Genomic DNA, 17,355 nt, shown 5'->3' on the forward strand with positions numbered 1-17,355 from the left:
CCAAATAAAATTCAACGGCTAATTAAGCTGCAATCAGCTCTATTCATTAGTCCATGTAGGGGTCAGTAAACTGATATGATTAAAATAATTAATATCATGATATTAACAAGAACATTTTCTGATATCAATACATATCATGATATAGCAAATGCATGTAAATTCAGATATAAAATAATCTTGCTCTTCCAGGAAATTAACTGTGTTCCATTTAGGATTGCAATGAATAGTTGATTAATCAATTAGTTGCCAACTATTAAATTAATCAATAATTGTTTTGCTAATCAATTAATCGTTATCATTTTTTAAGAAAAAGAAAGCCAAAATTCTCTTATTCCAGCTTCTCAAACAAATATAGCATCATATGAATGAATATTTTCAGGTTTCTGTCCTAGGCTGAGTGATCAACATTTTTCACAATTTTCAGACATTTTATCGACCAAACAACTAATCGATTAATTGAGAAAATCGATTCTCGATTGATCGATCAATTGATAATGGGAATAATGATTAGTTGCAGCCCTAATTAATATTATTGATTAATCAGTCATTTTTTTTACTGATTGTTTTTATTTTAATGTCACAAAATAGTGAAAAATAATCCAAGTTGACCTTCCCAAATTGCTTATTTTATTTGAGCAACAGTCCAAAAACCAAAAAATATTCAGTTTAAAATGATGTTAAACAGAAAAGAAGTAAATCGTCATGTTTGAGAAACTATAACCAGTGAACCGTTGGTATTTTTGCTTGATAAATGACTTATTGGCAATAAAAATAGTTAACAATTCATATTTTGTCAATCAATTAATTGGTTACATTTAGATACAGATTTAGTTACATAGTTACGTTTTTATGCCTTACATGAGACCAAAGGGGAAAAAAAGTGTCTGCATGCTGGATTTCTTTATTACAGACTGAAAAAGGCACCACACACAAAAAAAAATGATTTTGCCTGATGAAGACCAGGTGAGGTTGAAACGTTGCCTTTTTCAGTCAGTGATAAAAAGACTTTGGGAGGTACAATCCAGTTTGTAAACATTCCTTTTTGTCCTTGACCTACAAATATAGTATAAGATGCACACACACTCAATTTGCTGTTACATGAGACCAAATCCTTCATAAGTGTAAAATGAAAACTTCAGTAACTGGTAACTTGTTAATTTGATTAAGGCTTGTTTGGCATCATGAATCTGGACAGAAGTTTTCAGAATGATAACATGACAAGACCATGTTAACATATTATTGATTCCACTGAAAGTCTACTGAATTATCACACAGCTCTACCTCCATGTGATGAATACTTTATACTCCAGATTGAAGGGACGTATACGTGTGATGTTCAGGAAACCATCTGCACAAGCTGACAAACAGCCAAACCGCTTCAAGAAGTGTTAATAATAGATAACAACATCAAAGAGACCGAATGTACAAATCCTTCCAAGACAGAGAAATTACAGTTTCATTAGCTTGGCTCAGTGGAAATGAAACGCTCAGGATCATAAATATTTTCAAAATGTGACTGGTTGTCTTTCCTGCCAAGATGCAGAGTGTGATGTAAATTTGTTACTCAAACCGTCTGAAAATGCTGAAAGCGAATAATTTGCATCAGACAAACAAAGAGACAGGAAAAATTCAGTTTTTTTTTCAATGAACTGTTTATTAAGATCAGACATACACAACATTAACAGTGTATTTGTTATGAATGTAGTACATGTATAAAGTCAATATAAATAGAAATGGGGGGGTTAGTATTGGATGTTGCAGGTCTTCATTTTCTTTTGCCCGTTGCAGCTTCAGCTGCAGCGGCTGCTGCTGCAGCTGCATCAGCTTTCAACTTCTCTTCTCTCTGCTCCATGAAGACTTTGTACTCATCAGCTGAGAGGCTGAAGAGGAAGGTGGAAGAGGAGAAAAACAAAACAAAACAGGATATTCAGGAAAATGTTACAGGAAAATCCAACTAACAACAACACATTGACAATGTTAGACATTTGCACTTGTAGGCAATTTTGTTGTTTAATATGGACAAACAGCCCATGTAGATATTTCCAGTGGAGATATGATGATATTTAATAGCAGTAATTTCAACTTGATAGCAGAAAATCCTTCGGCTATCTGAAATATTAACTTTAAGCATCAGTTTTTGGTGTCAGTCTCCCAGAATCGAAGAGCAATGGCCTCCTTCTGGACTCACCGTGGTGCAGCAGTGTTCAACAACCATCCAGGGAGAAATCCATTGTAAAAAAGGCAGAGATACCAATTTCTCTACTGACAGAACCCTCAATAAATCATCCTGCACTGAAGTCGCAAGACATGTTAACTTTTAAGTAAGGGGAGGAAAGGGATTCTGGGAAAAGTACAATATCATTAATTGAAGTAGAGGCTGAAGGAGCAGGTTGAGGGAGTGCGGTTCTGCTCGAATACTAAACCACAACAGTTCAGGGAAAAATAACTGAACATCATGAATGATAAACAGTAGAAGTGTGAGAGTAAACACAAGCGGATCAGTAAGTTCAAAGGGTGTAGATAGGGAGGTGTCACAGCTGTAATGAAATCTAATAGAAAAGCAAGATGTACAAGACGTGAAGCTTATAATGTAAAATCTTTGTTGACAGATAGCTGCTGATTCCTTTATTTTTAAGGTTTGGTGGGTTTTTTTTGGCATTTTTACTTTTAATGGATTGCTCAACTCAATTTTTGAGACTGTGGTTCCTGGTGTTGTTGTACTGAACTGCTTATTAATGTCAGTATTTATATTTATGTATGTTTATTTATGTATAAGAGGATGGGCGTGCAAAGCAATAAGTATAATATGATGCAACCTGTTACAACTGCAGCCACAGATGTTCAGTCAACCACAGGAAGAGCGTAAGATACTTAGAGTACCTTATTAATCAAAGCAGCTAATCACATTAGTCGCAAAAACTAAAATTCAGACCACACACTAAATCTAAATATATAGTCACTGGTCACTTTATTAGGTACACCTATACAATCTAATGCAATCCAAACAGTTCTGCCATAAATTCTACTTTTGCAAAGATTATTCATTTTCTGTTTTTGTTGACATTGTCAGAAAGGTGATAATTCTACTTCATGTTTATAATTGAGGTCGTAGTGAGTGGCGGTGTACTGGATTATATTAAACATATTTCTAATATTTGGCCTCCTGCATGTATGTAAATGGAGTGTAAATATACAGAATATAATGTATATATGCACTGTGCAATGACAGTTTTCTCTTGTATAGTCAGAGAAAAAAAATGTGTTTTCAAATTTCACATCAGTAGATTTTGTTGCAGGGTTTCTGTATCCATTTGAATCTCATTATACTGTACAGTGCAGCTGTTCATATCATCCAGTCACTCTCACACATACTCACTTTTTGTTCCCTTATCTGACCTCTAGTGGCCGTTTTTAGCGTCAACAGATGACACTGAACCAGCATCATTCACATGCAACACCACAGGACTGTATAAAGCTTTACGTTTGTGAAACCATGTGTCCTCGTTCCTTTTTGAAGAGCTACGTACATAATGACACCAACACTCTACTTGGACACTGTCAGCAGCTTATCACACTACAGCTTGTGTTCACTGAAGCTTAAGTTGTCTAAGGTTGATATGTTGAGAACGTTAAGAGCGGCGAGAACAGGAGCAGGACTTACTCGTTGACAATCTTGATACCCAGCGAACGGGCCGAGCCGACGATGCTTTTGACGATAGTCTCCAGGGAGGCATCCCTCATTTTGAAGCACTCATCCTGGGCTTTCACCTGGGCTATTTCATACACAGCTCTTACCGACACCATCCCCGCTGTCTCATGGCCTTCACACACATAAAAGAGACGACAGAATGTGAATAAAGCAAATGAAAAATTCAATAAACGCACAAGGAAAAGTTTGGCACAAAAGAAGACAAAGTGGGGCTGTGTGTGTGTGTGTGTGTGTGTTGGAGAAGGGGTGGTATTAGGAGTCAACGGCTGAATCGGGCCTGGAGATACTATAGCTTGGAGCATAAAAGTGCGAAATCCATAATTCTCTTTTCTTAACACACCACCTTTGCCACTTCCTTCCTCTGTTGCCGTTCTCTCACATGTCATGAATATAACATCAATCACAGCAAAGCTTAAAACTGAGCCGATGGAGAGACGTGTGTCCGTTACACGTCTCAGTGGGTGAAAATTGGAGTGAGAACAGATACATCAGAACATCTCACCTGTCTTTCCAGCCCCTTTCGCAATACCCGCCGCTTGCTTGAGGAAGTAAGACACTGTGGGCTGACCGATCTGCAGGTCATAGGTTCTGTCAGGCTGAGGAGACAAAGAAGAATTTAAATTATATATATGAAAATGTGACCTCAGTGTCCTCAATGGAAGCTAAGACCCTGTCAATGACTCTTGATGTTCACAGAAATTACACGCAGATCTTCACACATAATTAAATCATATTTTACTGAGCAAAGGCACAGACACTGAACATTACTTTTTAAATGTTTTGCTTTTATAAAATCAGCAGCCTACTTGTTGATAAGTGTGTCCTTAGCTGAAGTAGGAACATACCTTGGACCTACAATCCACCAGAAAGGGAACTTGTGTAATGGTGCTCTGAGTGAAGTCTGGTGACTAAACTGCTGAAAATTCTTTATTTTTGCAACAATGTAAGATTCTGGGTTTCTTTTAATTTAACTATCTTGATGCAGGAACTGAAGAATCCAAAGTGACATGCTTTTTTCTAAAAAGTTCACTTGAGAGGGAAAAAAAAGAGGTTTATTGCCACACAAAAGATCACTGAAGAAAACAGTGTCCTGATGGAGGCAATCACATAAAAAGTTGCCAGTATGATTGAGGAGAAGTTCAAATGTTTCACAGACACTTTAGAGAAAGTTACTGAGTGCCTTGAAAGTCAATCTAAACGTATAGATGAAGCAGAAACACGCATCTCTAATGCTGAGGATCTGAACACTGAATTACAAGGAAATCTCAGCATGTGGCGGAAAAGAACATTGAACACCTAAATGCAAAGTTAATGAACATGGAAAGGCGCAGAGGCAGGGATAATAGAATCCACAGATTAAGTGAGAAGATGGAGGATGATGATCCAGTGTGCATCTTTGAATCTTGGCTACCATCCTTCCTGGAAATGGAGACTGAACAAGGTTTAATTAAAGCTGACCCTATGCGCTGCGAGTTTGGAAGACAAAGGTTGATGATACGACTCAGGTGGTTGTTATCAAGCTTCATAACTATACCAACAAGGCTAAAGTTTTAGTTGCAGCAAAGGCAAAGAAGGAGCTTGTGTACAATAAAAGCAGGTTAATGCTGTCATCAGATCTTCCAGAGGACGTTCGTGCACAAAGGAGATGTTTCAACAAAGTCTGCAAACAGCTAATTGAGAGGAATATACGCTTCTCCATGCAGTACCCTGCTGTTCTTAGACTGACAGGAAAGAGACACAAGTTCAGATCCCCTAAAGAAGCTCAAGATCTCCTGGATAAAATGGACTTAACTTGAGCACTGAATGGTTCGCTATATACAGTAACTCTCCCTCTTACAGCTTTGCATGGGCAAAGAAAATATCAGAGAACTGGTACGGGCGCTTATGGATATTTAGACTTGTGAAAGTGTGACCAATAGCCTACTGTTATTTATTTATTTATTTTTATGATTGCACATTTTGTGAATAGGCGGCGGATCTAGTCGGTCTATCCCTTGATTGTCCCAGTTAAATTTGTAGCAGGGGACGGAGTTACATAAAATGGATTAGGAGTTTAGAAGGAACGTCTAGTGATTGGTTTAACCCTTTTTTGGTGAGAATAGCCTTTGTTTGCTCTCTTTTTTCAGTTTTTTTCTTCAGGCTTCCCTTTGTTAGTTAAACTTATCTTGGTTTTACATATCTTACATTTTCTTCTCTTTTTTCCTCAATGTGTCACTAAATGCTGGTGTGTGTTACGTGTTTATGTGTTTATCTCACAATGCCCATTTGCAAAGCTTAGAGTTGAGGATTATACATCTCAGATTTCCCCATGTGTGAGACAGAAATGGCATTTTTCAGATACTAAAGTAATTCTTGATGATATGTTATTGACATTGCAAAATTACTTGACTCAATGTTAAAGCTCTGAATCACCCTTTAAAGCATTAAAAAGGTTCTTATTTGGCTGAAAAAACAGGATGCTCAAATTGGTCTACTTCAACAGAAACACTTGAATAATTCAGAACATGTGAAGATAAAAATAATGGTTTGGTTTGGTCAAGTAGCTTACTCCTCTTTCTCTTCAAAAAGAAAATATGTAGCAATATTGGTACATAAAAGTCTGCCTCTCATAATAGAAAAGGTTATAGCAGATGAAAAGGGTTGTTTTCTTTGTTTTTTTTTATTTGGGGAGCACTTGTTGCTTTGTAGTCTTTATGCGCCTACGAGTCACTATTTTACTCTTACTTCTAGGACAATATTGGACAGAACTGAGAATTGTACAATTGGCTCTAGTAGACTAAGCGAACCTTTTTACGCTATTTCACCTATTTTTATTAAAATTTCCCTGCCATACAGAGACCCTTTAAAGAGGCATTGGCAGCTGAATCCATCTCTGTTGAGTAATGAAACTTTCTGTACTTATCTTAACGAGCAATTTACAAGAAAGCAAATGATAGAGATGATGCTGACCCATCTACAGTATGGGAAGCTGCCAAAATATATATCAGAGATTTCATTATTATGCTTTGTGGCTGCAAAAAAAGAAGGAATTGGCAACCTAGCTTGAACTTGAATCTGAATGAATAGCTTTAGAAGCACAACTTGTGAGGCCGACTGAGGCTCCCCTCGGGCAGGTGGAAGCCACATGGTCAGCACTAAATCAACTTCTTACTCAAAAAATTTTTTTTGCAGACTATTTGAGGCACCTGCACAACTAGTTAAGAAAAGAGGGAGCACAAATTCAATATCGCAACTAAGGAATGAAAAAAGGAAAGATTTGTGTGACATCATGCAAACTTAAGAAACTAAAGTACACAAGTGAATGTTGTAAAAGTATTAAGAAAGTAGATATCTTTTTCAACAAAATTAAATTACCAAATGCAACCCAGGAATATAGAAATCTTTTATGCAAACCTACATCTGAAACAGGTTAAAGAGGCTGTTAATTCTCTAAAGAAGGAACGCAGCAGGGTTGGATGGATGTGGTCTAGATTTCTATAAGGATTTTGGGGTAAATATAAAGTATCTGGTCTTTTGAGGAGAATGTATGTTGACTACAAAGGCTACCTAAAACCTTAACTATGCTAGATATCGCTTTGATACTTAAAAAATGGCAAATCACCTGATCTAAGTAGCTCTTATAGGCCTGTCAGCCTCATTAATGTTGACTGTAAAATCCTCTCTAAAATTCTCACAAAACAAATTAAAGATACTGTTCCTAAACTCGTTAAGCCAGATCAAACAGGCTTTCTTAAGCAAAAATTGTCTAGTTATAATATGAGGCACTTTATCAACATTATACATCACGCTAAAGTAGCCTCAACAAAAAATATCATCTCTCTCGATGCTGAAAAAGCATTCGATTGTAGGACTGAATTGAATTACTTATTTGCAGTGTCTAACAAGTTTGGGTTAGGAGACGAGTCTAGTAAGTGGATTCAGCTTTTGCACTCTGTATCAAGGACAAGCATTATTGTAAATGGAGAACGCTCACAAGATTTCCTTCTGGAGCGATGTCAAGGCTGTCTCGCCTCCCCACTATTGTTTGCCCCAGCTATTGAACCACTTGCAGAAGCTACAAGAACTCATGAGGATATTCAGGGTGTTAACCTGGGCAGAAACATTCACAAAATTGCATTATAAGCGTACAATATCTTATTTGTATCAAGCTCAGAAGGTTCCTGAAGGTTAGACAACACTTTAGTTCTTTTTCAGGTTATAAAATAAACCTGGTAAAATCTGAAATTATGCCTCTTGGCTCATACAGGGACACTGCTACTCTTAAAAAAATTTCCATTGAAGTTGTCTCTCAATGGTTTATCTTAGCTAGAAATATATGTCTCCCCTAATATATGTGAACTGTACAAATTAAACATGAATCCTCTCTTAAAAGTTATGAAGGCAGACTTGAAACGCTGAGTTAATCTTCCTATTTCTTGGATGGGGAGGATAAGCTTAATTAAAATGAATATATTACCACATATTCTTTATCCAATACCGATGATACCACTTTATATGGATAAGAAAACAGGGAAAGAGAGAATTTTGTCGAGATTCATATGGAGAGGGAGAAAGGTGAGATTGAGATTTACACGACTGCAATTATCTAAAATGTCTGGTGGACATTACCAAATATTCTGTTTTATAACGGGGCAAATCATGCCAGAATTGTTTCACAGACTTAATGAGTACTTGGAAATAATTAATAGTTGGTGCTGTACTCCTTTTACTTTGTTAAGTCTTCTCACAAAGTATATCACTGAAGGGCCTGTGGCTATTACTCAAAACTCTTTAATAAGTAGTGCTATACGTTCCTGGCAAGATATTATGAAATACTGTAGTAAAAATAACAAGGCATCTCTCCTTAAAACGATGATACAAAATGCTGAACTTTTACTAGATATAGAGGGCACCATGTTTAATCAGGGATTAGGATTATTCATGATTTATTACAAGCAAATAGTTTAATGTCATTTCATCGGTTTCAGACCATATATGGAACACCTTCATCTCACTTTTTGAGAGGGAATATTTTTTGACCTGTGGCAGGTCAGTGGCTGGGCGCTGGTTGGACACACTAAATGACCCACTGTGTGACCCACATGTGTGTTTTGTGGTCTGTAGGGAATCTGGTATGCAGGGTGTGGAGTCATTGCTGGAGTTGAGCAAGAGTAGGGAAAAAAAAAAAATCACTCTTAAAGGGCAAATGCACAAAGTGTTATTATTATTATCACAAAGAGCAATAAGACCAACACGTGTCTGCTGTACACAGATTTTCATCAGAGTCCTTCACAAAAAGTGTGCTTTGTATTTTCTGAGGAATTAATTCCCTTTCTTGTAGTATTTCGTCTACTTCTCTAAATCCGGAGCATCTGCTTTATGTTTCATCCCTCTCAGATCCAAGTAGTGCTTTTTTTTTTTTTTTCATACCTTGAGGCCATTGTGTTTCTGTAGTAGTGACTGCACTGTACAATGGCACTGCAGTCATTGTATTTTATTCAAGCTTAAATAGGTTTCTGACTCAACTGTAAACAAAAAAGTAGTTTATCATTCTGTCTTTTATGTTATTGTTTATATTAATATGAGACTCTAATCTAAACCTGCATTAACTGAGAGGGCAGTGCAACAATCTGTGAAAACAAAACAGACATATTATCACCTCCTGAAGTAGTTATGGTGAATGTGTTGGCAAATATTTGCCTATTAACACATCCAGCAGACACAGGGCAACATTAGTATTAATTTGGAGTCGTGTTTCTGGCCACCTGGCAAATTTAAATTTAATATGCACTCTGCTTTTAGCTCTGTCTTTGATCTCCAGAAACTCCAGAGGGAAATGTTTAGCTGGTTCTGGGCAGCATACAGTTGGTTTATCAGAGCTTTTTCGCTAAAAACAGCCTGCTGTGTTTGGAAACGGTGTTAATGAGAGCGGTGAAAGTGAATAAAAACAGTAAAGTTGTAGGCTGGGAAAACCAAACCAAAGAGCCGAAAGATGCTACGATGTTTGAAGAACGGAGGGGAAATACAGAGTCGGATGATAATTTTGAATTTGTCACTGTAAAGAAGACAGACCAAATAATGTGAACACATAAAAAATATTTTAACTGTATTTTGACTAAACCATTTGCATGGGGTGTTCACATTATTTTGTCTACCTCCTGTGCGTTCAGCTGTGTACTGCTGCACATCTGCTCTCCAGCCTCATTCCCTCGCCCTCTACATCCTTCCCTCAGGACCAAAATAAAAATAATCTCTTCAGCCTCACTGAATTATTCTGACCCTTTTATTTAATTCACATTCATTCCCTCGCCAAAGACCTTTATTGAGTAAAATCTGACATATCGATTCAATCAATCTGAGGAAGGTTTTCTTCGGATCATTTGTTACCTGTCACATATGAAAAGGAAAAGAAAAAGAAAATCACCGTAGGCTGAGCTCAGATGATACCACAGTGCAGATGATGTGTCATCAGTCATGTTATCTAACAAAAGTGACCTTTCGACATGAGGCAACAGAATTTTTCTCTATCTATGGAAAGGCTATTGGTTATAAAGGTCCAATGAGTCGCTGTTGTTTCTTCCATTTTAGAAGACAAACACAAACATTTACTGCAGCGGCCTTTTTCTGACGGGCAAAATGAAAAACAAAGAGAGTGAGACTGAGAACGCAGCGAGTGTAAGAACAATTATGGGAGAAAACATGAAAGGAATATTTTTGGTATTTTGGGAAATACACTTATTTGCTTTAATTTATAAATATTGATGATAAGAGTGATCCCAAACGGTAAACAGTGTGTGAGAGCAATGCTACAGTGTGTAGTGTGATCATGTAGTAAAAATGGTGATGAACAAACATTTCCAAACACAGTTCAAATTTCTTTCTTTTGGCCAAATGAGCACATCTGTCAAATCAAAGAACAAAGTTGACTGAACATCCCACTGAAAGAGGGAACGTATGCTTGAATTTGTTGTGTAAGTTTCAGTGGTGTATTTGTAGGATGGACGTGTAATGTGACTAAACCTTTATTGGCCATTCAGTTGCTCAACAATATCGATTATCCAATTAGTAACAAGGCTTTAGTAGTGACACTCTGCAGTTAAATGATTTATGAGTTGTGTTTTGGTTTTTTTTGTCTTTCCAAAACCAAAAAATTAAAAAATCAAAAGTATGCAATGAATTTAACTGTGTGTTTATCTGCTCCAACTTCAGCTGCGAACGTTAGCATATCCGGCTAACTAGCATGCTACCTACAGTAGTAACCAAGCGTTACTGTCAAGGCTTCCAAGTTTACTTCAAAGGATCCGTGTACCATTAACCAACTACATTAACTTGTGAGGTTACAGGTTACATTAAAGTCGAGATGAAATGAAAACTTTCTTTTTGACCCTTTTAGATCACATGTAAAACAAAACATGATGTGTGCTTACGTAGGCTTGAACCAACCACTTTCAACCAATAATATCACGACATCCACCCATCGATCAATCTTCAACTTTCAGCGGCACAGAGCTAAGATTCATTATGACACAACCACATTTCAATGTTCAAATCAAATTCCTCTCATTATGTCCTGCCTGTCTATCCTGTTTCACTCAGAAATACATCACAACACAGAAGTTAGATTCTCTCAAAATGCTGTTTCATCTGGACTTTAAAAAAAATCTAGTTACACACTGCAACACAAGCACAATACGGTTTCTTTATTTCCAAGTCTTCTACACGCATCAACACCTGGTGAGGACACAGACTTTTTGTTCATTTCATACATAAACTTGAATGGTTTCTCAGCAACCTCAGTGACTCCAGCCTGCAGCTCTGTTCACTAAGAAATATTTCTGTTTTAGTATGGATTACACAAACAAGATACAATCTTGTTGAAACAATGAGGTTAATTAGTGAGCGTCAGAGGTGTTGGTAGACATATTTTTTAACTTTGGAGAGAACCAGGCTGGCTGTTTATCCCCTCTAGCTTCCATTCTTTATGCTAAGATAAGCTAATCACCTCCCGGCTCCAGCTCCATAATTAATCACAGACATGGCAGTGGTATTGATCTTTTCATCTCACTCTCGGCAAGTGTATTTCTTTAAACGTCGAACTGTTCCTTCGCAGTAAGATGAAAGGCATTGTGAGAGGTGCTAAAAGCTAGTGACAGGACTGAGGTGAAAGTCAGTTCAGAAACAGATGCCGACTGCACGCACACATTAAACATCGCATGTAAAGTATGTCGAGTACAGTGTGAGCAGGAGAAGCTCTACGCTGCAAACCGCCAGCAGATGGCACTGATCGGCAGCAGCAGTGGGGACCCGTGATGTGATGGCAGAGCTGTTGCTGAATATTGCATGTCAAAATATATTCACGCTTTTTACAGGATTAGACTTCCACTCCTTACATCACAAACCTCATTACAACACACATTTATTCAGCTCACAGGACACAACTCTTGATGTGAAACAACACACAAAGAGGCGGCGGTGGTGGTGGAGGTGGAGGGGGCGTCGAGTCAAACAATATGTGGTGGGTAAAAAAAAAACAACAAATAACTACAAGCTCTTTTCTGAGTAATTCACATCTCCTGCATGCACTTAATGCTTCTTGACTCTAAGTTCCTCTGGGTATTGCTTCATTAATGAATACAAATGGAAAGGCTTACTTTATTGGTAGAGTATGAATAATGGAAGTGCTCTGGTAATGTTATGCAGCTAGTGGAATTAACTACAGTTGAAGGAGAGAGGTGTACTAAGTGTGAAGGGTCAGGGGAGGGTTAGCAAGACCCCCACAACGAGCCGCACACACACGCACCTTCACGTTGATCTTGACTGGGAGTGGGATGCCCTCCTTCAGCTCCTTTGTTTTCTCGTTGAAGTCCTTGCAGAACTGTCCGATAGGGATTCCTCTCTGGATGGGAAGAGAAAATAAACATGGGAAAAAAAGAAATTGATGCGTGGATTGCTTTAAAATGTATGAGGAGTCTGAGCTCGCAAACATTTCAGCTGAACGTCACTCGTGTCACACTTGTGCTGCCAGAATACAGATGCCTGAACTGATGTCAGTCAATCAATCACAAAGCTTCAGAGGGGTCTGACTTTATTTGCACACATGAACGGCTCGGGGGAATGGGCGCCTGACTGGATATATATGTGACTAGCCGAAGTGTGTTTATATGCCATAACATTTTGGTGGAGACATTTTTATACTTCATGCTAGTTTTTTCTTGTTATATTCACACTGAAATGCGTCTGTGTGTGTGTGTGTGTGTGTGTGTGCAGCTTTTCTGTTGTTCCAGACAAAAGTGTTTATGTATGTCTGTCACTCGAGCTATGACTGAATGCATGTTTGTGCCCAAAGCCAGAGAAACCCAGTGATGAATGAGCCTCCCATTTTCCAGCTCCTGCGAGGCCAACCAGAGCGAAAGCAAAATGGATGGGTGACATTAAGTCAACGCCCGGCCAACGCTGCTCCTTTGCACCATTCCTCTTTGGAGATGAATTCAGTAGCAAAGACTAATAAAGAATCTAATTATTACTGCTGAAATTTACACTGACCTTCACCCGCTATCCTTTCCCCAAGGCAACACGCTGATTGAAATGTTCATTTCTGAAATGAGGGAATGAAAAAAAAGGGCTTTTATACACAGTTTAATGGACTCATGAGCTTCTATTGCTCCACGACGGAGCAGACTGAGCAGAGCACAGCCCTCTGATCCTAATAATGCATCTGATGAAAAGTCAGTCATCCTGAGACGTTCTCCAATGACAGGACGGGGAAGACATTTATTTGAACTTAACGGAGCAGAAAGTTCTCCCAACATCATTTCCACTAAAGGCTTCAAAAGCACCTGATGAATGCTAATCAGTCTCTGGATCTACACAACGCCACTACTTCATTAGTGTCTGAAATGCTACTCATTACTCACTGGAGTTACTGTGCATCCGCTAACACAATAACAACAAACAGATTGAAATTTCCACATGTCACAAGAGTCGACGCAGGTTATTGTTTCAGAGCTGATGGGTGCTATTTGAATTACAATATCCTACTAATGAAATGAAACCCAGCTACGTCCCTGGGGCCCCTCGCTAGGCTCTACCTTCCCTCCCCTCTCATGCTTATTAATAGTAATCCCATGTCAACCTTGCTACCTTCTACCCGTGGCCTTCCCTCCCACCACTTCCCATAAAACAACATAGCAAGGGTAAACAAGCAGGGAGGGAGCACTGAGGGAAAGTCTAATTAAATATGGATTAATATAAAGGCTGTGATGTTGGGTATGAGTCAAAGAAAACCCTCGGGCTCTGCCTCACACATTCAGCTGCCATTCCTTTCCTTCTGTTCAGCCCGTCTCGGATAATGATCTTTCCCACCGACTCAGACGGCCCTTTCATGCCACACAATGCCATGAAAAGGCCTTCCTGACCAGCCAGAGATAATGCCTGATGCTTCTAAAATGTGCTTAAGCACGAACAGCGAGACATTATGCAGACAGAAGAGCGAATGTGCTAAAGATAGATGGAGGCAAAGACTTCACAGGGCCTCCCTGACCAGACAGTCCTTTGCTGCTAATAGGGCTTGAACAAACAATGAAAAAAAAGGCTAAAGAGTGGCAAATAAGAGAAAGATTGGCCTGAGGAGGAGAGACATGGCCCACTCGGGGACAGCACACAGTTTGCCCTGAGCTCTGCACACAATTAAATATGCACCAGAGACAGGTAATCATATTTTAATTAAGCTGTTCCACAAGAGTTCAGGCACCTCAACCTCTGAAGATGACAGCATGAGCAAGTTTTATTTTGGCCTCTGGCTATTTAATAGTTTAACTGCAGTAATTACAGCGATTGGACCATGTTGATAATTGCAATCAGAGTCTTTAAATGTTGCGGGGGGGCTGGTGTGCCATGCAAGCAAGGTTCAAGGTTGGCTCCTCCAGCGTCCCATGACATTCATCAGAAAGAAGAAAACTGGAACAGTAACATTCATGGCCTGGCCAAATCGCTAACCCCGCTCACTGGATCTGAGCATCTAATCATCCTCGAGTCCGAGCTGCTGGATAAATCCTCTCTCCTTCACCATGACTGATTAGAGCCGGGCGCTCTCCAGTATAAAATGGCTGCAGCCCATCACCCAAGGCGGGGCCTTCCACACTGGCTGTGGACGAGGACATTCAGCCACACATCTTCAAAGACTTCTGAGATCCTGGGCACCGGGATTAAACGCTAATCTACGAAGATATTGCTTGCCGTCAAAAACCAGCAGCGACAGTGGTGAGTAATTGCTATATGATCCATTCAAGATCGGCGCAGCAGAGTCTTATTACTCATAATTATGGGAGCAATTAGGCATTTGCAATTAAAATCTGAGAAGTGTCCATTTGATTTGACCCTTCCACCATATTCTCTGCAGTCTTTTTTGACACTCCCTCCGTGTTAATGTGATTGGCTTTTCAGCTTCACTAACTCTTTTTAACAAGATGTAGCACTAGTGTGGCATGATGGTGTGTGAGTGTGTGTGCGTAGAGGGGAGGAAACCTGATGGGAGGAGAGGAGCGACAAGAATGGGAAAGAGAGAGAGAGAGACAGCTGAGGTGTATTAAAGTTGTCAGAATGTGGGCAGTGATCGTGGTCAATATTTGAACAATGAGGAGGAGGTTTGTTTGACCGAGGTGAATGACGGGAGAGAAGTAAAGCGAAGGCCGCGGGAGGTCCTCATGAATATGGGCGAGTGTGTGTGTGTATGTTTATGTATGAATACTTCAGCCTCATTTCAATCTTGTTTCAATCTGACAAGACTATCAGTTGAAGAGTGTGTATGTGTGCATATTAAGCTGCCAGGGACTGCTGACGGTGAGGAAGTGTGCGCTGCGTGCGGTCGCAGGTGTCTCTGCATCTGAGAGAAAAATGGAGAGAAAAAAAAAAAAAAAGAAATGCAGGAGAGTGAAAGAGAAAAGAAGAGGAGGAGGAGGTGGAGAGAGAGGAAGAGATAGGAGAGAGAGCAGGTCAAGAGAAGTGTTGTGCTTAAGGAAGCGTGGCAAACATGGAGATAAAGGACAGAGACATAGGGGTAAGGCCTTGGGGCAGGAGGCAGGATTAATTGCCCCTGGCATGCAAGGCCACCGGATAAATTGCCCCTGGGCGGTCTACACGAAGGAGGGCTGCGATGCGGTGACGAAGGTGTTACAGTGAAGAGAGGCTGATGGGAGGCGAGGTTAATTAAACTCTTCAGTGTGAAACACTCTCATTCATTACCTTCATTACCTTGTTCATTTAATCTGCTCCCGTGTTGGCATTTTATCACATCCAGCCTCATTGTGGCGTCATACAGCTGATTAGGTTTCATGTTGAACCCCCTCAGCTGCAGCCCGCCAGCCCTGCAAAGGGGGTAACTGAGAGTGGCCGCCGCCAGACAGGCTGAACAGCGGGTCAGTTTAGGCACTGCCGCACACAGCAAACAGCACAGAATAAATTGAGTTCACGCTGGACGTGCATTTTACTTGATTTTCCACTCTGGAATGACTGGATTAGTCTTAAAAGTGGAAAATGAAAACGATTTTCACCCCCAGCCTCCAGTGAACTGTGCTGAGGCCAATATACAGCCCCGCATAAAAAGAACTGAGGACTGCTGCTCAAACGGGCATGAGTGCGGCAAACCACTCATCTTCAGAATGACCAAAACAAGCCAAAACTTCTCAACACAGTTTCTACTGTCTGGGTCTTTGCTTAAAATAGACAGAGCCTTCACAATTTGTTTGTACCTGGCCCAAGAAGAAGAATTTCCTGTTTGAGGGCATTGTGAAAGCGAGCAGGCGACGGTGGAACAAAATGGATTGCATCACGACAAAACATTCGATTTTCAACTCCATTAGGTCCCCCTCAGAGTCTTGACAGTGTTGTGCTTTTCGCCACTTCACATGATTAATCACGTGTGGAGGCTGCAGCAGAAACACAGGAGCCTGAACTGCAGGCAGCTGAGACTCCACGCTGGAGATGACTGAAAAATCACAGCATACACTGACAAGTGGAGGACAAACAGAAACAGAGAGTCAGAGGTGGAAGCAGCCTGGAAACAACATACTCTGCAACAACAACTCATAGCAATATTTTAACAAAGCTTTGCTGAGTAAGTTTGTAATAGAGTCAGAGGGATGACGGTACCTTTTGCCTACTAAAGGTGATGTTTAATTCAAGCCTCATACTCTGAGATGACACAGAGAGCAAGTACAGAGACGAGGAAGGTGAAGCGACTGAATCCTTCATGTTTGCAGTGCTTGTGGAGGTCAGCCTCAGGTCTGACGTGGAGCATGGTGCACTGTTGACGCCTTTAGCATTCTTGGACAGTCTATAACCCCATGTGTCCTTCCAAACTTCCCCAATCATATCTGAAGCAAAAAAGTGATGACTGCACAATATTGTGGACAGCCTGGCCGCCTGGCTGCCCCTCGCCCTCCTCTGCTATTCTCACTCTTCCCACTGTCCTTTTTCCTGCCTTCCCTCCCTCCCTCCCTCCATCCTGAAAGTCAGCCAGTGTGCAGAGTGACCTTCAACCACACCCACAGGGAACCAAAAAAAAAAAAAAAGAAAAGGAGATAGTAGCAGTATGGAGGAGAGAATGGGATAAACATGAGGAAACGAGTGAAGAAGAACCAAAAAAAAAAAAAAAAAGCTCCACACAGAAG

At 39.9% G+C, this 17,355-nt stretch overlaps 1 protein-coding gene across 1 annotated transcript in view; it reads right to left on the reverse strand.

Moving 5' to 3' along the window:
* Positions 1–1,628: 1,628 nt before the first annotated feature.
* mrpl11 (mitochondrial ribosomal protein L11) overlaps positions 1,629–17,355 on the reverse strand; it is a 45,246-nt gene continuing 29,519 nt past the window's right edge. The window contains exons 3-6 of the mRNA XM_044364170.1: positions 12,489–12,584; positions 4,212–4,305; positions 3,662–3,821; positions 1,629–1,880 (exon numbers count right to left, since the gene is read on the reverse strand). Of these exons, the coding sequence (XP_044220105.1) occupies positions 1,766–1,880; positions 3,662–3,821; positions 4,212–4,305; positions 12,489–12,584 (465 nt within the window). The 3' untranslated portion in view covers positions 1,629–1,765. The remainder of the gene's footprint in view (positions 1,881–3,661; positions 3,822–4,211; positions 4,306–12,488; positions 12,585–17,355) is intronic.

This window comes from Thunnus albacares, chromosome 10 (genome assembly GCF_914725855.1).
Source record: "Thunnus albacares chromosome 10, fThuAlb1.1, whole genome shotgun sequence".
Classification (NCBI taxonomy): Eukaryota; Metazoa; Chordata; class Actinopteri; order Scombriformes; family Scombridae; genus Thunnus; species Thunnus albacares.